The following is a 25,398-nucleotide window of genomic DNA, read 5'->3' as shown; positions in this document are numbered from 1 at the left end:
ATCTTAACAAATCTATCTAAAACTGGATCAAAGAGAAACAATATCACAGCCAGATACTGTTATAAATCTAAATTAAAATAAAATTAATCATGATTTTAGAAAACTGAAGTTCTATGTTTGGAAAAAATTGCATGCAGTCTTGATGAAGAACACTTCTCCTCCAGCACTTTTCAATAGCATACATAGATCAGGATGATCATTATGGTCTGGCTCAAATAAAATTTGAAGAGGTTTTAACCTTTATAAGACAAAAGATTTCTACTGCAAATGGAAGCTGTAAAAATAACAACAATAGCAATAACAAGAAGAAGAGATCAAGAAATGATTAGGTGATTATTTGCCATAGTTTTCTGGTATCAACTTGAATCTTATTGGGTCATAAAGATGTTATAGTTTCAACCATTTAGCCTTATACCAGTTTCTAGAATTTAATGCTCAGCTATTGGAAACAATCAAAAGCAATAATGTTAAACATTTACAGAATAGTATTGTAGTTAGAAAAAAAGATTTACTTTTTGACTTAAAGAGAATGCTGGCTCTGATTAATTCAACTTCTATGTGAATCCAACTCAACTTCCAATCTCTCTTCCATTGACACTGTTCTGTCCTCACTGCATGTTAGTCTGTGTGCAGCTTGACATTCAGCTAAACCCACCTATCTTCCAATAAAACAGACCACGTTTGTAGATCTGAATGCTTTATTGAAAGAACAGGATATGGTGAAATTTGGGGAAAATAGGGATACATACAATGAGAACCAAATACAAGATAGGCCATTGAGTTACATAACATTGAGTGAACATAACAATTGAAGCAATAGAAGCAGTTTAAGTATCATCAGTGATGCTCTGTATGTGTGATGTGGGTTTGTCCTTGGATGACCATGTGCCGCAGATTAAGATGGATTCTTCTTTGTGCTTCTGCCTTCTCTAAATGCTAAAGGAAATGAAGTCTGGTTTCCCAGCTTGCACTTAGTTTGAGAGTGAGGGCTCGTGTGTAAAATGGATTGGGTCAGCGTCAAACAATATACTTGATATTTTGTCCCTCTGGCCACTAGATGGGGCTAGAGAGCAACAGCAGTAAATAAAGGTTATATGTTGGGGCATGATAGACACCTACACCCTTCAGGATTCCTCTTTTAATTATCTGAAGGATGGGTAGGGTCAGTGAACACAACTCATGGAGGACATGAAACTACAACAGAAGAAAACTCACATCATCAGCTCTGAGTCTTACCTTCTGCATAAAGTCTTTCTCCATCAGCAATTGCAATCCTCTGAATTTCTGTGCCAGGGAATAAATCCAAATCTAAACTCAGAAACTTAAGACACATCTCATTTTCTTCACTAGATGCCTTGAGTTTGATTAGTCCTCTGTCATGGTCTAAATAGAAAAAAAATATTGTCTGCTGCTGGTAGTTACAAAATTCTCTTCTCTGTCCTATGGGAAAACAATATGTGCAAACCTGGCATGCCCCTGTTGGAGTCTGAACCTGAGGAGGAGGAAGACGAACAGCTGACAGGGAGTGGGAGTGTGGCTTCATTGGCTGTGCAGGAAATTGGGGAAGGGCAAAGTCCGGCTGGGCAGAGCAGGGAAGAGATAGAACAAGGGAAAGGGAGTTCAGAGGAAGACCCAGGCCTACCCCCTCTTCATCCTTGGGCACACAGAGAATAACAGAGAAGAGAGCAATGTCGGTTGCATGGCTTATGGGGGGAGGAAAGGGCCCTGATTCCCTTCACTAGCCACACCTGGGAATGAGAGTTTAAAAGAGATGCAAGCTGATTGTGGCATCTGCAGGGAACAAATGTGAGTTTATCTTGTGATGACTTTGGTTGTCTGTGTTTCTGGCATCCTCCCAACTGTTTTGAATTACTGCTGTTCCTTCATGCTTGGAATTCCTTCTCCTGCCCTGCTGGAATAATTACCACATCTTGCCTTGATTGGACTTATAATTACAGGTTTTTTTGTTGACCATGTTTTAGACTTGAATCTCTGCAGCCAAAGGCTGTTCCTGGGAGAGTTTTTCTCCAGCCAGAAGGTAACCAGGACACTGGGGGCAAAGTTGGAGCTAATAAAGGGACTCCTACAGATTATCTGACTATGTTGCTTTTGTGCCATGCCCCTTTGGGTCATCATCACAAGACCCTTTATTTTTGAGGAGGAAATGAATCATGGGGGGGGGGGGGAGAATAGAGTGTCTGGCTAAATTCAAGACTCATTTCATTCAGAAATGGAATATGTTCTATGTGATGGTCTATTTTTTTAGCAAATAAAATTGTGATGAAAAATTGAGTTATATGTTAGAGACATTTATGAGCTTACAGAATATTGTGGTTTTGTTGAGAAAATGGAAGACTATCTTAGAGGTAGAGGATTAAAGGTAATTTGGTTTGTCTTAGAGAATTCAGCCCACAGAAGACCTAAGTCTTCATAAAGCTGTCAAAATGGTAAGGTAACCTGAGCTAATAAAAGTGCAGATCGCAGAACAGAGGCAACCTGAAAGCTACTTGGGAAGAAAAAAATAACCTGTCTCCACAAAATACTTATTGTGGAAGGTACAGCCTTTTGCCAAGACAGACTTCACTTCTGCAGCTAAGTAAGATGAACAAAAGAAACCCCAGTAAAAAGCCCAAAGATTTCAAGATCATGCAGCTTGGGAAGAAAAAGCAGAAACCCCTGTGTACTCTTTAAAAATCCAGCATATTAGAAGGATTGTGAAGCTTGAGTGCAAAAAAAAAATGTTTTAAAACAGATCTCTTTGCTATTGCATATCACACACACAAATTCACAGCACACACAAATTCACAAGTCAGGGGTGGGATTTTGCTTATCCTCCATTTTGAGCAAGCCCTGAACCTATACGGAGAACCAGTTTGGCAGTGAATGACAATTACAACATTCCATAGATTATGATACAAAGCCACTGTTATTTTTGTGGAAGCCTCTGCTAACTTTCTAAGCTACAAAAGAAAGGAGGTTTATTAGACCACCAGGCTACTTAAAACATCTACAAATTATAAAGAATATCACTATGAAACTGCTGTGTATATGACTAAAGGCTATGGACTGAGTAATATTCTTAGACATCAAGGAGCAACTTAAATGGACTGGTTAACTGATCCCATAAGAATACTCTCACTGTATTTGCCAGAGTGGAAAGGATATAAGAGCTTGCTGTAATTAAGGGGATCAAAGAAATTATACCATGGTGTATGCTGAATGTCTGAAGAACAAAGGAAAAAAATGGAAATCTGTATTTGCATGAATCTTAATAAGCTTAATGAAACTAATGAATTAAACTGATAGATGACAGACAAATAGATAGATGATAGATAGATAGATAGATAGATAGATAGATAGATAGATAGATAGATAGATAGATAGATAGATAAATAGATATAAATAGATATAGATACAGGGGTGGGATTCTACCAGTTCGCACCTATTTTCTACAACCAGTTGTTAACATTCTTAGCAGTTCGGAGAACTAGCTGTTAGAAGAAATTACTGGACTAATCCTGTAAGGAAGGCAAGAAGGAAACATTCTGGGGTTGCTTACAGAAACTGCCTCTCCATTAACCCTTATTACATTCTTGGCAGGACTAGACTTCCTGTCTCAGGAATGTCTCTGGAGATTTTTTCCCCTCCTTTGTTGGTACTTTGCTTGTGTGGAGTGACCATTCAAAGTTACAATGGCACTGAAAAAAGTGACATGACCATTTTTCATACTTATGACTGGTACAGCATCCCCACAGTCATGAGAGGAGAAGTGTGCCTCAATGTGAGTGATATTGAGTTGGCCATTCCCAGCCAATAATATAACCACCAAGCCACACCCACCCAGTCACATGACCACCAAGCCACACCCACCAACTAAGCCATGGCCAAAGAACCAGTTGTTAAAAAAATTGAATCCCACCCCTTGATAGATATAGTTGTAGAGAAGATGGAGATGATAGATAGATGACAGATTAGATAGATGGATAGATAGATAGATAGATAGATAGATAGATAGATAGATAGATAGATAGATAGATAGATAGATGATAGATAGATAGAATAGCGAGAAAGAGAGAGGGAGAAAGGGATATGGGGAGAAGGAGATGGAGATGGAGACGGAGAAAGAGAAAGAGAAAGAGAGATTCTAGTGCAGGAAGATTTACTTCCAAGACTGGAGTTAAATTCATTTCAAATGGTTTGACAAATGCTTTTAATGGAGGACTGAGGTCAGCTTATCTTATTCAAGATAGCTGTGGTTATATTTTCAGTCTTCTTAGGGCAAATGACTGCACAATAGTTTACAAAGGTATGCTAACATCCTAAGATGATACCTTGAACACCATCAAACAACAACATCTGCTTATCCCAGGTCCTTAGGAAGAACTCGATATATGGAGAAGAATGCCAAATTCAATCTAAACATCTGGCTGACTGTGGGACCAACAATTAAGAATTTCATTAAATTTGCATCTTGCACATTTTGTCCTTGGGATAATAAAGAGACTTTTCACTCTAATGTCTGCACACTTTTCAACTCTCTGGAAAGGAAATGTTTGGATATTGCTAAGATTTCATATTCTCTGCCTTAATAAATTACTCAAGAAAAGGATAGATTTGGAAGGAAGGCATGCATTAAACAATGTAAATTTGATGAAGTTTTAAACCAAAAATGGCATGACAGACTGACAGAAACATCAGACAGAAATACTATATCCCAGGTATTACAGGCTTATCCATCAATCACGGCATTCTATGTAATGAAAAAATTGCAAATGACCATAAATGTTGATTGCACACTTGATAGAAGGCAACTATTGATAAAATCTTTTAACATAAAATCTTTTAAGATTTAGCCTGATCTATCTATCTTTCACCAGCAACCACAGGTCTGACCTCAAAACTGATGTGGTTGTTGCTTTGCACAATAAGGAGGAAGAGGAGGACGAGGAGGACGAGGAGGAGGACGAGGATGAGGAGGAGGAGGAGAGGAGGAGGAGGACCTGTATACTTTAAGCTTTTTTATGTCAGCTATCAGAATTTGCTCTATGAATGACATCTAATGTCTATGTCAAACCTTAGCAGTTTGCAGCCCCTAAGGCCAAATCAATCACTTTGGCTGTCTTCAACAGTCTACATAAATTATTTTTATTTTTGAAGACAATTGCTATTTTTTATTTATTTTCCAGTTTATGTATCTGCGTGCATGTGATCCTACTGGTTCGACCCTCCACAACAGTCCCAGTTTCTCATGTAAAATTTGGGCGGAAATTAATTGCCCACACCTGGACTATATGCTATGACTCAGTAGTATGGATCAACTATTCTACAGCGATTTTTAAACATAATTCTGTTGGAGGAATCTTCTTTGATGAAAATTCAATTTTTTTTCAAACAGCAGATTCCTGGAACGATAAATTTGAAAGGCATCCACAGTAGAGATAACTACTTTCTAGACTTGGTACGGTGGCAAAGAGATTTCTTCTATCTTGTGTTAATTTTTAAAACACCTTGTGTGGTTCCAATTGTGCTAGAAACTTTTCAAGTTGGAAACTTCTCTGTTGTTTCCTGAAAGAATAATAAGGCACTGACTAGTTTGAAAAGTCCAGGGAAAGAAATCTGTATTCATCTGTTAAGAGAGAAAATGTCCCCTGGCAATTTCAGTTTGCCCTGTATCTTTGGCGTGACAGATTTTGTTAATCTTCACAGCTGATTAACAAAAATCTGGAAAGAGTATTTGAAACAGCGTACCTGTCTGAAGCCCACTCTCTGGAAGGTCCTGAAGATTTGGAACTTGGTTGTGCCATGGAACCCCTGCCATGCTTTTCATTGCTTCAGTTGTTTATTTTTTTTAAAGTCCAGGTGGTTATCTTTTGTTCTTTTTTAACTGTTTTATTATATCTTCTGATGATGCAAGTCATCAAGTTATTTTTGAAGTAAATGGGAAGGAAAGAAACAAAGAGAGAGAGAGAGAGAGAAAGGAGGAGGGAGAAGAAGGGGAAGGGGTTGGGGAAGAAGGGAGAGAAAGAGGAGGAAGATGAGGAGGAAGCACAATTTGAATTAGTGAGATGAATTTAGCAGAAGAAATGAAATTTATAGATACATTTGGATTCTCATGGAGGAGGAGGAGGAGGAGGAGGAGGAGGAGGAGGAGGAGGAGGAGGAGGAGGAGGAGGAGGAGGAGGAGGAGGAGGAAGATCTCACATATTATTGGCTCCATGTTTTATATCTGTTTTTTATTACCAGCCATGCGAAAATAATTCCCACCTGCTCCTTTTAAGTAAAAACTGATTCTCATTTAGATTAACCACACTGCTCTTTAATGCTCTAATCCTTCCTAAAAACAGAAACAAAGGTTTCATTAAGCATCTGTGCTGCAGCCAAGCTGTCTTAATATCCTTTTTTTAAATTTGAATCCTTAGTGTATGTACCACATTTTGGCTGTCATCCAAGCAGCTACATAACCCCAATAACTTATTCATATCCTGCGACTTATTCTAAGACCAAGACAAAAACAAAGATACAGATGTTCTGAACCACATAATACATTATTTTATCCCGTATAGCTAACCTTTATTTAGAATAAGTTCCATTTTATATTCCCTGTGGAAAGAAATGGGAGAATGGAGTGAAGAATGGAAAGAAGAATGGAACAGAACAGAACAGAATAACAGAATGAAGAATGGAATGGAATGGAATGGAAGAATGGAACGAAGAATGGAACAGAACAGAACAATTGGAATGAAGAATGGAATGGAATGAAGAATGGAATGGAATAATGGAATGAAGAATGAAAAGAAAAATGGAATGGAACAGAACAGAAGAACAGAACAGAATAATGGAATGGAATGGGAAAATGGAATGAAGAATGGAAAGAAAAATGGAATGGAACAGAACAGAACAAAATAATGGAATGAAGAATGGAATGGTATGAAAGAATGGAATGAAGAATGGAACAGAACAGAACAGAACAGAACAATTGGAATGAAGAAGGGAATGGAATGAAGAATGGAATGGAATAATGGAATGAAGAATGGAATGGTATGAAAGAATGGAATGAAGAATGGAACAGAACAGAACAGAACAGAACAATTGGAATGAAGAATGGAATGGAATGAATGGAATGGAATAATGGAATGAAGAATGGAAAGCAGAATGGAGCAGAACAGAATAATTGGAATGAAGAATGGAATGGAATGAAGAATTAATGGCATGGCATGGCATGGCATGGCATGGGATAAGATAATGGCATGAAAAATAGAAAGAAGAATGGAACAGAACAGAACAGAAGAATGAAATGAAGAATGGAATGGAATGGTGTGGGGTGGGGTGGGGTAGAATGGGATAGGATAGGATAGGATAGGATAGGACGGGGTAGGGAAACTTGCCTCTTCTATCACTTATAGACTTCAACTGAAAAACCAGTAGGCCAGGGATGGGGAACCTTTTTTTGGCTCTCTCAGGAATTCTGGGAATTGAAGTCCATATGTGGTAGAAGAGCCAAGTTTCCCTACCCCTGGGATAGGATAATGTAATGAAGAATGGAAAGAAAAATGGAGTGGGACGGAACAGAATAGTCTTTATTGCCCAAGTGTGATTAGACACACAAGGAATTTGTCTCCTGTGCAGAAGCTCTCGGTGTACAGGCAAAGCAACAGAGTAATTAAAATCATAATATGTTACCAATAAGAGAGGGTAGCAGAGAAGATGAGAAGTGTAATAGTAACACAGCCCTACTGCATGGGTAAATATACTTAGACAGAAAACAGTAATGTGTGAATTGGGTGTTCAGCAGAGGGATGGCCTGAGAGGGAAAAAGTTGTCTTTGTGCCAAGCTTTTTTGGCGTGCCGTGTGGCATTCTGAAGGGAGGAGATGAAACACTTTATGTCCAGGATGTGAGGGGCCTGCAGATATTTTCTCCGTCCTCCTTCTGACCCCTGAACTATACAGGTCTTCTAAGGAAGGAAGGCTGGTTGCAATTATTTTTTTCCACCTGCAATCCTAACTATTTATTGGAGTTTTTCTCTGTCCTGTTTGGTTGCTGTGCCAAACCAGAGAGTTATAGTGGTGGGTATCTCCCTGTGTGTGCGCACACTCATGCCTCCATGTGGATTTTGTTTCTGTGTAACCTTATACAGGGGTACTTGTGGAAAACTATGCCGTCAACTTAACGGCAAAAACTCTAGCTACCCATAACGATGGTTTTTCTAAATGTGCCTTACACATTGGAGTGTAAAAGATTACTTTCAACGGATGAAGTGTAAAAGGATCCGATCTAATCCAAGCTGATCCTTTTGCCCTTTACTTTTTAGCTTGCTCCAACTGCATATTATAGATGATATGTGCATTGGTGGTTTTCATTGTTAAAGGCTTTCCGTTCCTTATCACTTTGGGAAAGTTACTTTGGGAGCATCAAAGTTCTTATCTGCAGTTAAACTTCTGATGGGCTTTTTAATGACATAATGAACCTTAACCCTAAGGTTGCAGGAACTGGGTATGTCTAGTTTAATGAAAAGAAAGACTAGAGGTGACATAACAGATAACAGAAAATCAGAGTTGGAAGGGACCTTGTAGATCATCTAGTCCAACCCCCTGCCCAAGCTGGAGACCCTACACCATTTCTGACAGATGGGAGTCCAATCTCTTCTTTAAAGTCTCAAGTGATGGTGCTCCCATGACATGATAGCAGTGTTCCAATATCTAAGGGGCTGCCACAAAGAAGAAGGGGTCCACTTATTTTCCAAAGCACCTGAAGGCAGGACAAGAAACAATGGATGGGGAAACTATTCATTTTTATATTGGAAATGAGACAGATGTAAATGGAGAAATGGACAAAAGATATAAAAATATTTTTCCTTAAAGCACGATTAAATATATAAAACAGAATTAAGATGAGGCAAAAGTGGAGAGGAGTTATATAATAGATATAGAATGGTAAACAAGATAGGTAATGGTATATAAGAAGAGCATGAATTCAATTGAAGTCCATACAAAAAGAGGTAATCTGGGGCCAAGTTACTTTCTAAAAGAAAGTTTTATGTTTTTATGTTTACGTCTTATGTGTGTGTGTTTAATTAAGAATTAAATAATAAAATCTCGGAGGAAGACTAGATGAGAACAATTATAAACAAGCCAGAGGAAAATATAAATGTGATGATTGAATAGCAGATGAATTAGAAAGGAAATATGATTGAATAATGATTAAAGAGAAACAATGTGGAATTTGGTAAAGGGAATTTACGTGTTTATATGGAAATGGGATAAATTATAAGTATGTGATATAAAGCAATGTGTTACCTGCCTTGTAAAGATCTACAATGGAAAGAGGTTTTATGTTTTTAATGTTTAATGATGTTTTGTTTTGTTTGTTTGTTTGTAAAATCAATAAAACTTGTTTAAAAAAAAAAGAAACAATGGATGGAAACAAATCAAGGAGAGAAACAACCTAGAACTAAGGAGAAACTTCCTAACAGGGAGGACAATCAACCAGTGTAACAACTTGCCTCCAGAAGTTGTAGGTGCTCCAACACAGAAGGTTTTTAAGAAAGATTGGACAAACATTTGTTTGAAATGGTACAGGATTTCCTGCCTTAAGCAGAGCATTGGACTAGAAGACTTCTCTTCTCTTCTCTTCTCTTCTCTTCTCTTCTCTTCTCTTCTCTTCTCTTCTCTTCTCTTCTCTCCTCTCCTCTCCTCTCCTCTCCTCTCCTCTCCTCTCTTTGTGTTGAAACAACTCTTGATCATGTCCTCTTCTCTTCCTTAGATTAGACATACCTAGTTCCTGCTATCATGGGTTGTGTGGTTTAGCTTCCAGGCCTTTAAAATTTGCTTTAATGCTATGCTATCAAAGATGGTAGCTGCTGAATGTTGTCATGTTGCCGAATATGTTGCAGCATATTTTCTTCCACAAATTTGTCATTCTGGCCCAGCACCATCACACAAGATAAAAAAAAAAACTTTATTCATATGTAAAAATAATCTACTCAGTAAAGATTTTTAAACATCAGCCTGGAAAAAAGATATCCAGAAGCAGTTACATTTTATCCCTGTTTTGTTTTCCAGTTCTGGATTTGAGCTCCTCGTCCTCCTCCCCTTTCTTTCTTTCCTTCCTTCCTTCCTTCCTTCCTTCCTTCCTTCCTTCCTTCCTTCCTTCCTTCCTTCCTTCCTTCCTTCCTTCCTTCCTTCCTTCCTTCTTTCCCATTCCCCATCTCCTTCTCCTTCTTTGACAACATGGACAACCCTTCAATAAATTAATATTCGGCCAACATTATGCCACAGGTAACCTTTTCCATTGCATGAATATGCTAATTAATTCACAAACCCTAGATCTTCAACTCTCCTTCTGAACATCAAGAGCTTTTACTGCAAGCCAACCCTTCACAACTCAGTCCAGGGAGAATAGCTTTGACTTTCAGATGTTCACATGGTATTTTAGCTACTATTCAAACTGAGGCTGCATATTACGTAGCCCATCTGTTTCTAATTACTTTGATTGTTTTCTATGGGCTTTGTTTATGCTTGGAATCTCTTAGCACCCCAGCCCCCTCATCCCCAACTAACTGTTGTTTAGATTTGGAAAGCTTGACTTATTTCATGAAAGCAACACATTTTGGAAAGAAAGAAATAAAAATACATTGTACCCTTCAGCCCTTTGTACTATTTCTGTAGCTTTGCTATCATGGCAACTGATTAAAATCTATCAATCATTCCAGATCAGTTTCTAGCCATTTACCATTAAATCCTTCTCAATCTTTTGCCTAAGATCAAACATAGCGTGCCTGAGTATCCATAAATATAAGAGTATAACTTCCTGTAGAACTAAGATCATCTGAATCAGAGGTGGTATTCAGCAGGTTCTGACCAGTTCTGGAGAACCAATAGTGGAAATTTTGAGTAGTTCAGAGAACTGGCAAATACCCCCTCTGACTGGCCCTGCCAACCCCATCTATTCCCTGACTCCCATTGAGTCCCAGCTGATTGTCTGGGTCTTCTTTTGTTGCCCTCCTCAGGGGAACGGAACTGGAAAGCAGGTTAGTGGGGTGGGGAGGAAATGGGGATTTTACAGGATTCTTCCCCTGCCACGCCCACCAAGCCACACCACCAAGCCACACCACAGAACTGGTAGTAAAACATTTTGAATCCCACCACTGATCTGAATCAAGCAAATCTACATTTTGTAACTATGTAAGTGGGGGGGGGGTGTCAATAAATTTGACAATTTGGAGGGTACAGAGTGCAGTCATGCAGCTGATAATTCAGAAATAATCATATTTTGTTGACCATGAAGCAACACCTTCACTTATATGTTTTCTTTTTAGCCATCAATGATTTGGGATGAAATGAAAACTCTTATCAGAACAGCAAGATGAAGAGAGATGAAGTGAGAACAATCAACCAATGGAACAGCTTGCCCTCGGAAGTTGTGGGAGCATCATCACTTGAGACTTTCAAGAAGAGATTGGACTACCAGTTGTCAGAAATGGTGTAGGGTCTCCCACTTGGGCGGGGGGTTGGACTAGATGACCTATAAAGGTCCCTTCCAACTGTGATTATCTGTTAAGCTATTAACCCTAGTGAAGATAAATCTTTCCCCTCTCTCTCTGTATTCTTTTCTTTTACAACATTATCTGTTAAGTGCATCTCTATCTATCAATCTATCTATCTATCTTTCTATCTATCTACCTATCCCCTACCTATTTACCTATCTACCTAGCTAGCAAGCTACCGACATCTATCTATCTATCTATCTATCTATCTATCTACCGACCTATCTATCTATCTTTTTTCTATTACCTATCTATCATCTATTCTATATATCCTGCATATCAGTTGGACTTTAATCCTATAGTTTCCTAGCTAATAAGATTTTGCATCTGGTGGTTTGAAAATGGTGGTGATTAAGTCCAACACAGGATGGACAAGTCAACTAACTACATAAGTATACTTTTCCCTCCATATTTCATACCTTTAAAAGTACACCCCAGAAAAAATGAAATATTTTGAGAGATGTTAAAAAGGCAAAATATTATATTTTCCTAAATGAGAAATGGAGAGGTGTTTTTTAGAAGCCCCAGTCTCCGTGGTCCCCGAGCAGAAACTGAGGAGGCCAGCTTTTAGAAATGCAGATTTGGTAATCCATTCAAGACAGGATATTTTGAAACAAAGGCAGAATGGTAGCATTAGAAGCAGCCCCTCAGCCAAGATCCAACACAGGACGAAAGCCCTTAAGCTACAATAGGAACTATCCAACACTCTTTTAGAACAAAAGCCCTTCATTGCACCACCCTCAGAGCAGTCCAAACTTCAAGCAAGTTAGCTCAGATGAACACCTAGGATTTGCATCTCTTTTGCCTATAGAGCCAGCTATGACCCCTACATGACCCCTTCACGATTCCTTACGAATCTGACAACAGCCAATAAAATATTAAAGGACGTGTTCTTGCAGAAGAACAGGAAGCACAAATACAAAGCCCAAAGAAGGTATAAAAACTCACCCACTCTCAACTCCATTTTGTCAGCTGCCCAGAACTCATGTGGTCCTCTTTTCATCAATAAATGGACCTTCTTTTTGATCAGCCTCCAGCCTTCATTTTATTTCCAGTGTCTTCCTCTCAGCTTGGAACCGAACCAGATGGATATTTCTTCCGATAACAAGTTGCTGTTTGTCTAGATTTAAAAGCAAACACAAAACAAAGCAGCTGGAATAGAGCTTCTTATCTAAAGGCCAGACATTGTACCAAGAAGATTGTTGGAGGGGAGGAGGACTCCAGCTATGAAATTTGATACAAATATTTCAAAAGTAATCTTCGACACAGTCAACCTGTTCGTATTGTTGAAGAGTTCAAAGAGAAGGAAGGGGAGGATAAAGCTGAAGCCCATACAGAATTTATTAACACATCATCTTAGAGGATTAATAGAATGTCACATTGTCCAGCAATTAAACTCCAATATACTGCACACATTTTCATGACAGCTAAAAGGACCGTACTTTTGCTTGAAACACATTTATCAAGAGAAGGACTTCCTCGTGACAAGGTATAGTTGCTTTCTAAGGGTGGGGTGAGGAGAGTCTAGATAGTCCACATATTTAGAAATCTGTCTCTTTAATAATGTAATTTGGTTCCAATGGGGCTACATGTTGTCTTTCAGAAAGGCAGGTGGTTTGGCTAGAAAAGAAAAATGCTGATGAAGGAATATGTTGACCCATTTATTCCTTCCTGAAAGACTGCACCAGCTGGCTTAGCAGGTAGTTATTGTCTAAGTAAATCTCCCTATTACTTTCCTACCTTATTCAGTCATGCTCTTCTGTGGAAATGAAGATGTAAATACTATCATGCCCATCACAAATTCTCCTCATGTAGATAAATCCTGATTTTGATTTCTTCTTCTTCTTCTTCATCTTAAAGTTCATGTGAATTCGATTTCCTTCCTTCCTACCTACCTTTCTCCCTCCTTTCCTTTCTTTTCCTTTTTCCTTTCCTTACTTTTCCTTTCCTTCCTTTTCCTTTATCTACCCTAATTTTATTTAGTTCTCTAAAGATTGGTACGCTACCAGATATCCCATATCTGGCTAGACTTGACTAGCAATGATTTATTTTGTGGATTATATAAGAAAATAAAGATCTGGAAGAATTTGACAGTAGGTTTTTGGTTTTTTGTGTCTATCTCTCTGTGTGTGCATCTTGTTGTTGCTGTTGTTGTTGTTCTCATTATGGGTGACCTTCTATTTTCTGAAGGAAGTCATCTCCATCACTGGTTTGACATTCTTCTCTTCATCTTTTTAAACCTTGCAAACATGGCTTGTGAACAAATGCAATTTACGCAAGTTTGAGTTTATTAATCATAATCACTTAGAAAGCAAAGGATATATTTCAATTTCCTCTTTCAAAATCAATAGGATTTAAAAAGATAATTAAAATTGATGGGAACATGGATAATTAGAGAGACAAATTTAAATTGCCATGCTAATGCAGACAATCAGTAGTGTTCATCACATGTTAGAAATACACGTGGTATAGAAGTATATGAATTTTTGTGTATTTTCCCCTTTTTAAGTTAGTTTTAATTAGCAAACTTTTTTTACAAAGTAAAATTAGAAATTTAAAGAAAAAAGGAAGGAAAAAAATAAAGGAAAAGAAAAAAGACAAGGAATGAGATAAAAAAGCTATAAAAAGTGACTTCTGAACTCTTAACAGCAGTTATGAATACCTGTGTAGTTTATGCTTACTCTTTAGTATTACATTATTCGCTTTTTTTTCATTTCCGTGTACCCAAATGTATTTTTTATCTAAATATCAGTTTTGAAGTTTGTTCATAAGAAAACATGTAAATAGATATTAGAAGAGTGATAAAGATTTGGGGTGATGTGATAGTGATAGAGTACCAGGGAATATTAGCATGGATATTCTTTGAAGTGAAAGAAATAGTAATATTCTTTTACCTTGTATAGTAAGACTCTCAATATTAAGTTTGGCTTCTGATTTTGTGATTCAGAAGATAGCTTGCTTTGTCTTAAATTGATTTGGCGGCCATCCCCTCTTCTGCCGTAACTCTCATTCTGAATCTCATTTTAAGAATTCCTGCCTTCCAATCTTTTTTTTTTTTTAATATAATTTTATGGAAACTTTTTATAAAAACAAAGTTGAAAACTAAATCCAAATTAAAATAAAATAAGGAAGAAAAAATAAAGGAATAAAGCAAAAAGAAAGCAAAAAATCAAATATATTGAACTTGATTATATTTTCTGGAGCAATATGCATATTAGAATATAATTAATTTTTAATGTCTTTCTGGAGGAAAAATAATGGACTGAAGAATGCTCCATGAAAAACAGAAATGAAGACTTTGGCAAAGGAAAAAAAAAAAAGGGCTAGTAAACTAAAGGTAGAAGTTCTCCTTGCACATACATGCTAGTCATTTCTGGGTCTAGGGTGGTGGTGTTCATCTCCATTACAAAACCGAAGAGCTAGCACTGTCCGAAGATGTCTCTGTGGTCATGTGGCCGGCATGACTAAATGCCGAAGGCGCATGGAATGCTGTTACCTTTCCACCAAAGTGGTCTCTATTTTTCTACTTACATTTTTACATGCTTTCAAACTGCTAGCTTGGCAGATGGGAGCTCAACTCTGTTACACTGCACTAGGGATTCGAACCGCTGAACTGCCAAGCTTTCTGATCAACAAGCTGAACATCTTAGCCACTGAGCCACTGCATCCCATTTGGCAAGTGGACCAGCTCTTCAAACCTCTCTGGACAAGGAGAGGACCTGAGATGACTCACAAGTGCTCCAGAGAGCTGGTGCAAATAGAAGTCTCTGATAAGTTTAGAGTCTAAGACATAACAGAATAACCATCTTGCTCAAACAACAATTGAGGCCTTAGAAAAGATAGTAAGTCTGTAACTTTCAAAAATTGCTTGTTAACATCTTTTCAACATTTGTGTTGACAGGTTTGACAACACTGGGTAAGTTTCCCTTCAATCTTTAAAGAAAGAAAAAAATAACTTCAGGTTTAAGAACTAATTTTAAAAAATACAGCAAAAAGGTGATTAAAGGTTTAAATTGGAAAGCTACAGATGAATTAAGTCCATTTCTTACCCATTTCCTGAAAAATGCTTTAGTTTTGAACTTATTTTTAAAAAGTATAATAAGATAATGTTTTTAAAATTGGACATTATAAGAATATATTTATAATTAAAGGAGAACACATAAATTCAGCATACAATTTTGCAGAATGGAACAAAATATTCTAACATTAGACGTATTGAAGGATATTATTGAAAATGCAAAAGTTGAATCAGAAGTAAATATTAATATGTTAACAGAAATGTACTACACACACACACACACACACACACATATATAAATGTGTGTGTATATGTGTGTGTGTGTATATTGTGTGTGTGTGTGTGTGTGTGTGTATATATATATATATATATATATATATATATATATATATGTATGTATGTATGTATGTATGTATGTATGTACGACGTACGCGCGACGTATGGCATTCAGCTTTGTTCAGGTATTTTCCACGTCATTGTAGTTGTGCTTTTAAAGTTGTAGCGACGTTTCAGCAGAATCTCATCTGCCATCATACAGAAGCCTGATGATGGCAGATGAGATTCTGCGAACATTGCTACAACTTTAAAAGCACAACTATAATGGACGGGAAAATATCCAAACAAAGCTGAATACCATAGATGTAAGTACCCGAAAACTTTAAAAACACACACACACACACACACACACACACACACACATATATATGTGTGTGTGTGTGTGTGTGTGTGTGTATGGTACATGTAATGTGTGTGTCTATTTATATTCCTTTACTGTATTCTTATTTTTTGTGTTTCTTTAATTCTTTATTTTACCTTTTTTCCTGAAACTTCTACTCTTTTTTTAAATTCTTCCACATTTTTTTTTAGCTTGCATTAGCTTTCTGTATTGTTTTATTTAAGTTTCATCCTTTATTATTTATTATGATGGATATTAATAAATTTATATTAATGTTAAAATATTAATTATAATCAATTATTTGGTTTTCACATAGCTCTGACTTTTGTGCTATAATTCCCTGCTTAACATTTTTATATATTCTCTGTTTTTCTCTCTTTGGGAAAGCTTCATACTTAAATGCATGTATTAGGAAAATCAGAGAAGAATGAAAAGTTCTATGAAAGATGCAAGGATATTCATAGATAATTGCAGCAATAGGGCAAAATAGTGGGATGATTGAATATAGGGGTAATTCAAATGGATGAGAGTTTGATGATTCATCCATCTCTGATAAACAGTTGGCTACAGTAGCCCCGGTTTGCCTGTTCTAGTAAGTGGCCTCATAAATAGTTCTGCTTTAGCTTCCTTAACTACAGCCAGACAAATTATTGGTTTAGTTTAAGTATTGAAAAGTAATCTATAAAAAAATTCTAATTTGCACCTGAGATTCTCTGAATTATTTATCTTTTTAAATAGGTTTGCCTGACTCTTCCCCCATATCAACTGTTGTGAAAGAGAACAAGAAAGAGCACTTCAATTAAAACACCTCTGTTCCATGACAGTTATTACCAAATGATAGGAATAAGAATATTCTTTATGAGCCAAGTGTGATTGGACCCATAAGGAATTTGTCTCCAGTGCATAAGATCTCAGTGTACGTGCAAAACCACTAAGTGGTAAGTGATAAGATGATAAATCATAAGGTACAATCACAAATCATTCAATACAAATGACAAGGGATGAGAAAATGAGAAAGATGAGAAGATGAAAAGGATAATAGTAATACAGCTATACTACATGGGTAAATATACTTAGACATAAGACAGTGCCATAGGAATTAGGTGTTCAGCACAGTGACAGCATGGGAGGAAAACTGTCTCATTGTCTACTTGTTTTGGCATGCAATGCCGTATAGCGGGATCCTGAAGGGAGAAGTTGAAACAGTTTATATCCAGAATGCGAAGGGTTGTAGATATTTTCTCAGCTCTGTTTCTGACTCATGTAATGTACAGATCCTTAGTGGAAGAAAGATGGGTTGCAACTGATTTTTATTTTCTTTTTTTAAATGTAAAGTTTTTTTAAAAAAAATTTAAACATACACCAATATCATTTCATGGACAGTGTGGCATCTGAATGTCATTCATTTTGATACAAAAGTAATATTGGTACAAATAAAAATTACTACATTAATCAGACTTACTTTAATGTTATTATACATATCTATATCAGCACATAATCCTTCATTTTTCAATTATTCAATATTTGCTACATCCTTCTAATAGTAATAGCATTATTTTTTAGCATACCTGATTACATCCTTCTTCAAAATCTGATCTTAACCTCTAACATTCTACTTTGGATGTGTTATGTAAAATATGTATAACAATATTCCCCCTATTCCTAATTTTTTTAATCTATTCTATTTTTTAGTACAGCAAATCTAGTTTTTTTTTTTTTTTTAAAAAAAAGAAGAATCCTTTCTATCCATCATCTCTCATTCTCTTGGAAGTTTCACTTCTTCCCTTTTTGACTTGTTTCCCATACCCCTCCCTTGGGTCCTTATCTACATCTTTCATATTCAACCCAACCATCATTTCCATCCACACTATTTTTTCCTGCCAGTCCACCCATGAGTCTGCCGAATCATATCTCTTTCTTTCCAAAAAATATCTTTCGATTTATTCTTTTCCATTTTTCTACCTCCTAATTCATATTCTCCCCACTTTATTTCACCCAACTTTATAGTCTCCTCCTTCTTTTTTCCTTGTTCTATTTGTTGTGTGGTCTGTTCTATCTCACTCTTTAAGTTTACAGTTCCCTCCCTTGTTTCCTAGATTTTATTATCTGCAATTGTTTTTTCTGCAGTCCTAACTATCCATTGGAGTCTGTCTCTATCCTGTTTGGTTGCTGTGCCAAACCAGAAAGACATACAATGTACAATGTACAACATACAATGACAGACTCAATGATTATCCAGTAATTCCTATATAGTAGAACTGTATCAGCAAATCCTTGGGTTGTCAATTGAAGTGTAAAATCTACCCTCTTGTGAACACTTCCTCCATACTGTCCTGTTCCATGGGTAGCTATCTGAAAATTAATAAGCCCTTTAGGCTACATTATCCTTTTCTTCTTCAACTAATAATACTGGACGTAAGAAACTGGATTTCATAACATTGATACTTCTCATGGATTATCTGGAATGTCCAAGAAAAGCAGATCAATCTTAGGAAAAGCGGTAGGTAGGCCATCACATAACTATTTCAAACATGGAGAATTCATAATAGTGCAGCGAAAAGTTGGTTATATTTATTTTAAAAGCTCAGCCTGTGATCATCTTATTAAAATGGTTGGTTTTTTAATATATAAATACATTACAGCTATGGAATGATCATCTAGCTCACTTCATGATCTCAACCTCAATATCTTAGCTTGTTCCTGATTCACAAATGTTGGACTTTCGGAGTTCAGGTTTCCCATTATCTAGGTTGGAGAATCATAGACTAATACCTTTGATTGCCTTCGATCATATAACATTTTCAGAATATGAAAGAGCTTGCATGAAAAATAGAATCTTATACTGTTATGTCCTGAGGACTCAAGGAGTTCTCACTCAGGTCCACTCACTTTACGTGGGCGTTATTTCCCCCATTCCCATTGGTTGGCTCTCCCCAGCAGCCAGCTATAAAAGCAGGCTGCGGGGTCCAACTGGTTGCTGATTGCTGCGAGCCAGTTCCAGGCTTGGCAAGCACGGTCAGCCCTTTATTGTAAAATAAAGTATTGTTGCACTCATGCTCTGGTTCAGCCTCTCATTGCTCAAACAAAACACTGGCGACGAAGGTGGGATGGCTACCAGAAGCACCTTGCAACCGCTGAGTCACTAGCCACCGATCTACAGCCCAGAGAGAGCGATCGGCTGGCGACAAGGGAAACGCTGATCCGCAGCCAGAGGGAGCGGTCAGCTAACGAAACGAGCGATCAAAAAGAGCAAACACAGATCCGCAGCCAGAGAAAGCGGTCTGAGTCAAATAGTTAGAAGCGTCTGTAGCGCTTGTTAGCCCGCTACGGGGAAAGTGAAGCGCTGCGAGCGCAGCCGCTCTACATTTGGCGCGAAATTCAAACGGGTGTCATTTGAATTTCGAGCCAGTAGGAATCACAGCACAGCGCTGTAGAGAGTCACTAACGCCCACTTTTTTTGGCGCGAATCAAGACACCTCCAACGGCTAGCAGCCAACGTGGTAACCCAGAGAGAGAGAAAGAGAGGGTAGCAAAAAACCTCTCCAGAGCTGATATCACTAGTAACTCACAAGCGTTCGTAGTCCCAGAGAGATTTTTTCGCAGGTAGCCCAGCCGTTCCAGCACCATGAGTTCCAATCCAGTATTCCCGGCGTTTAAACCAGACGAAGAGAAGTGGGAATCGTATAAGAACCGTTTCAATCATTACATCGATGCGGTCGGCCTGGCGGATGCGGGAGAGCATCGGAAAAAATCCTATTTCCTAATCTACTGCGGAGCCACCGTTTACGATACCGCTGCAGCACTCGTGGCGCCGAGAGAATTGAAAAACGTTCCGTGGTCCGAGTTGCTTGAGATCCTCACAAACCACTATGCTCCCAGGCCTTCACAAATCGCCAGGAGGTTCACGTTCCGAATGAGGAAGCAATCAAGTAAGGAGACCATCAACCAATATATGGCCGCCCTCAGAACAGCAGCCCTGCACTGCGGGTTTGGAACATACCTGGAGGACATGCTCCTCGATCAATTAGTTTGTGGGGTCAAGGATCTCAACCTACAGAGGCGACTGCTAGCTAAAAAAGACCTCAACCTCGCGCAAGCGTAGAGGAGGCCCTAGCAGCCGAGCTAGCAATGAACTCAGCCACCGAAATTCAGGGCCCAAGCGCCAAGCTAGCAGCGTTCCCAGTCCATTCCGAAGAGGTGGAAGCGGAGGAAGCCCACAACGATGAGAACGATGTCCATCGCCTCACCAATGACAGACGGTCGCAGGTAGGGGCCAAACAAGAATACACCGGTCCACCCAAGCACATCACTCTGTGCCTAGCCTGTGGGGATCACATCAAAGGGCCACCTGCAAGTTTAAAGGAGCCGTTTGCAACAACTGCCATAAGAGGGGCACATTGCGAGAGTCTGCCAAGCCCCCAAAGCGCTGCACACAGACCCCGTCCTCGCACTCGGGACCACAGAGGCAAGTATTAAACTGTCGCACGCACCGCCTTGCCAGGCGTACTTGCCACACTGTTAGTAAAATTTCTCTCTCCGTTTCCCTAGAAGGTAAACCGTGCCACATGGAGGTTGACACAGGGTCAGCGCTCTCAATAATCTCGTGGAACACCCTCAAGAGACTCCACCCCAGCCTATCTACTACCCGGCTTCAGAGATGCCAGTTCGGTCTGAAGGACTACCAGGGAAGGCCATTCCCGTGATCGGCAGAGGCAAGTTCTTTGGCAGTTTTAGAGCTTTTAAAGGCCACCTACCTCTAGTGGTAGTTAACGGCAATCTACCCACCTTATTGGGGCTCGATTGGTTTCCCCACCTCGGCCTAGGGTTAACAGGAGTCCATGCTGTCTCAACCTCAGACACTGACTCCTTATTCGCTGACTACGCAGATGTGTTCAGTGAGGAGCTGGGGTGTTATAATGGAACCCCCATCTCGTTCACCGTTGACCCCAGGCAGTCCCAATCAGATTAAAACCACGTAGAGTTCCATTTGCTATTCGACCAAAACTAGACGCTGAATTGGATAAGCTACTAAAACAAGGGGCATTGAGCCAACAGATTTCGCCAAGTGGGAGACGCCCATTGTCACACCCTCAAAAAGATGGTAGCCTGAGAATTTGCTCGGACTACAAGACAACAATCAATAAATATTTACAAGTTAGCGCCTACCCTGTGCCCGTCATTCAGCACTTATTGCACACATTCGAACCGGGCAGTATTTTTGCTAAATTGGACATGTCTCAAGCATATCAACAGTTCCCTGTTGATAACCAAACAGCGGAACTTCAGACCATCGTCACTCACAGGGGTGCCTTCCGATGCAAGCGTCTCCAATTTGGCGTAAGTGTTGCCCCGGGTATTTTTCAGTCCCTCATGGAGCGGATTTTACAGGGCCTCCCTGGTGTAGTACCCTACTTCGACGACATCTTGGTCTCGGCCAGGGACAGACCCCAACTCTTCCAGAGAGTGCGAGCAGTGTTAGAGAGGTTCAGACAGCATGGCCTCAGGTTAAAAAAAGAAAAATGTGCCATTGCCACTAGACAGGTGGACTTTCTGGGTTATAAAATTGACGCCTCTGGCATTCACCCCCTGGAGTCCAAGGTTAGGGCGATCCACGAAGCTCCCACACCGACCTCCAAAAGGAGCTACAAGCTTTCTTGGGGCTCCTAAACTTTTATGCATCCTTCTTGCCCCATAAAGCCTCAGTAGCCGAACCCCTACACAGATTACTAGACAAAAAGTCACCGTGGCACTGGGGGCACAAAGAAGACCAGGCGTTTAACGCCGTCAAATCACTACTTACGTCAGAGGCAGTGCTCATCCAATTCGACCCCAACCTTCCTTTAGTACTGGCAGCAGACGCATCCCCTTTTGGAATTGGGGCGGTCCTTAGTCACAGACTCCCCAATGGCGCCGAGGCCCCCATCGCCTTTTTCTCCAGGACGCTCTCGGCCACGGAGCGAAATTACAGCCAAATAGACAAGGAAGCCCTAGCAGCTGTTGCAGCCGTGAAAAAGTTTCACGAATTCCTTTTTGGCCATTTCTTCGAACTGGTCACCGACCATAAGCCCCTCCTGGGCCTACTGGCCGGCGACAAACAGACACCTCAAGTCCTTTCCCCTAGAATGACAAGGTGGACACTTTTCCGGTTCAGCCTCTCATTGCTCAAACAAAACATATACAATATCTGATGTAACCACGTTCCTTTTTGTAATGGTTTCTATTTTCAATAGGCACAGATTGATAGTGTAAAATAAATTTTAGAAAAGCAATGCTTAAAACAACAACCTCATTGTGTTTTCCAAACAAAATAGGAGACCCTAATAACTTTTTTTGAAATAACAGACATTTTTCTTGTAAGGTCACCTCTTTTATTACAATTTTGTCAATCACTTTATCAGATGTGTAGTGTCAATCTTGGATGCAGGGTTTTATTAAGACTGCTTGTTTTCTTTTAGTATATCCTCAATATTTATCTAGTTTTGTTCATTCACCATGGCAAAACAAAACAATCCAGAGATAATATAAAAATAAATAAATAAATAAATAAATAATCAATTAGAATAGAACAAAAGTATCCAGGCATAAAGAATGTCTATTCTCCAATCAATTAGGGGTGAACGATCATTAAAAAGGAAGGATTTTACAGATATTCTAAATATAGAGGAGATGCCAGGGGTTAAATTGTATTCCATTACAACCTCTCACTGCAATCCAAGTGACCCTCTGCTGTAGAAGCATGAAAACATTGACACCTTAAAAATCCCATAAACAAGTTAAGACAAAATAAGTACATGCAGTTGTGGTAAGAGTAGGCAAAGTTGTTTACTGATCAGGAGGAATGGATTTCTCTTGTATTCTCAGAGTACATTGTGACCTTTAAATACACTGCAAAATGAAACACCTCCAGCACAAAATCTATTAATGGTTATACACTGAAAAAAAATATATATTGAGGCATAGTGCAAATAAAATGAGCTGGAAGTATTTCAGATACTTTCATACCTTTCCCAACAAGTGCTTAAAGAACGCAGGAGATAACTGCACATATTAATTTTCCTCTCAGCTTTCCTTTGGGCTACAAAATCACTGGCAATGAAAGTAAAAGATTTGGAGTGAGTTAGCCCACAAAGTTATGGAAAGAAACTTGGGTGATCTTGATTTCATGCTTTTATATACATTTAGGACAAAAAAAAAAGAGATTTCTAGGAGGTTGCTTCCTGCAGGAATGAGAATTGTACAACGGAAGACTCAACACTCATAAACTTCTCTCCTTTAATTGTCACACTTAATCCAAGACTCCCACAAGAGTTTTGAAAATTGGTGTTCTATCTGATTCATGAAGGATACATTTGTGCATAAATGCAGGTGATTTTTTTTTAGCACAGCTTTATTTTTTTTAGGGAATCGTAGCTTTATAAAAAAAAAAAAAACCAGAAGAATTTTGCTTGAAATCTAATACCATTCCAAATTAACTTAACAAGATTGGGTACGTTGTGATTGAAAACATATAGCTAAGGGATAAGTGAGAAGGACAATGTCTCAGAACAACTTTGAAGCCACAGGGTATTTTTCAAAACCATCTCTGGTAGAGTTGTAATAAAGCAAAGAAATCCTGGGATCAAATTTTTAACTTTAATTCACAAAATTCTTAAATATAAAACTCATCTTCTATGCACAAAGACACACTTAATTCCCATACAGGAAGAGAGGATAGTAAAACTGATGGAATTAACAAGATAGTGATATCGACTGTGGAATATTTAACAAATTAAGAGAGTGGGAAGGTACCTTGTAAGTCATCTAGTCTGACCTCTCCACCCAAGCAGGAGACCCTATACCATTTCTGACAGATGATAGTCCGGTCTCTTCTTGAAAGCTTCCAGTGATGAAGCTCCCACAACTTCTGAAGGCAACTTCGGTTCCATTGGTTGAAAGTTGTGAAATATAAAGTAAAAAGTTGACGTTGTGTGATTTTTGTAGTCTGATGTACCAAAGAGAGTTAGATGTCATTACTTTCTCACTCTCTCTTTGCACTTATTAATGTACTAGCTTTATACCTGTGCTTCACTATCAAACTATGTGGTCGGGCTTAATTTGGGGGGAAGAAAATAAGGGGAAAAATTATGTCTCTACCTACCAGCATCCGTCTGTCTAGCGTCCTGTCAATATATGTGAGAGTTGAGGGCTCTTTGGAAACTGAAGCAGTATTTGCTGTGTGAGCAAGGAGACAGCAAGGAGCCTGGGTGTGGCTTAGCTCAACTCTGTACTAAAGCTGCTTGGTGGTGTGAAACTAAAACTGAAAGTGAAACTCCTCTCCTCTGCTTGTGTTTTGCATTTGGAACAGATTTCTTTTCAGGTGGGGAGGGGGAACTCCTTAGCATCAGAGCGTGTTAATAATAACAATATAGGAAATACTAATGCCCTGATGATCATTTCTAAAAATCCTTTCTTAGTGAGCCTAGAAGCCAAGAAGAACAATTGTACTAAATTTCAAGTTTGTAGGCTTTACGGTTCTGGAGAATTTGTGATGATGCATGAGTGGTACACACACACACACGCATGCATGTACACACACACACATACATATACATATACACATATGAAACTTCTCTCTCACTAGAATGTGTCTCTCTCACATTGTAGTCCCAGTGATCAACCCATATTGGATCCTTGCAATATTATCCGGAAACATGTATGTTTGCCTTCAGTTGTAGATCACTGTTTTTCAACCTTAGGAATTTCAAGATGAATGGACTTCAACTTCCAGATTTCTCCAGCCAGACGTTACCCAAAAGACCTAGGGATAACATGCTCCGCTTTCTACTGAGCCAGCTCTTTGCGGATTTACTCAAAGTAAATCTTCTGGAACAGGACATAATCCATAATTTTCCAGATGGGGCAGAAGCTGAAAGGAAAATGCTGAAAGCATTCTGGAAAGTTTCATGATGGAAGTTCAGTTCTTTTTTCTGCAAAACTATTCCTTGCAATTCCCAGCTTGTGAATCTCACAAATCTTTTGGCAAAAAGCAATTTGTTTCAAGATATAGTACAGAAATCCAGTTATATTTTTAATTACAGCGCCTGGTGAATAAGCTTAGAATTAGTAAAAAAAAAATTACTCCGCTTAATAAAGGTATTACTGTCATATGCAAAAGATCAGG

General features: G+C 38.7%; 1 protein-coding gene across 3 annotated transcripts in view; it reads right to left on the bottom strand.

Annotated features, from left to right (window-relative positions):
* The window catches only part of LOC148125478 (uncharacterized), a 39,415-nt gene extending 23,638 nt beyond the window's left edge, over positions 1-15,777 (bottom strand). Inside the window, exons 1-3 of one of the 3 annotated variants that reach the window (XM_087936583.1) lie at positions 15,076-15,777; positions 12,493-12,664; positions 1,237-1,383 (exon numbers count right to left, since the gene is read on the bottom strand). In XM_087936583.1, coding sequence (XP_087792709.1) covers positions 1,237-1,383; positions 12,493-12,547 — 202 coding nt within the window. In that variant the 5' untranslated portion in view covers positions 12,548-12,664; positions 15,076-15,777. Of the gene's footprint in view, positions 1-1,236; positions 1,384-12,492; positions 13,457-15,075 lie in introns of those variants that run through there. The other 2 variants (XR_015744164.1, XM_087936584.1) reach the window with 2 other exon arrangements.
* Positions 15,778-25,398: the final 9,621 nt, after the last annotated feature.

Source organism: Pseudonaja textilis, chromosome 6, assembly GCF_049901715.1.
Source record: "Pseudonaja textilis isolate UNSWEBS1 chromosome 6, rPseTex1.2, whole genome shotgun sequence".
Lineage (NCBI taxonomy): Eukaryota > Metazoa > Chordata > Lepidosauria > Squamata > Elapidae > Pseudonaja > Pseudonaja textilis.
This window is presented reverse-complemented; position numbering and strand designations above follow the sequence as displayed.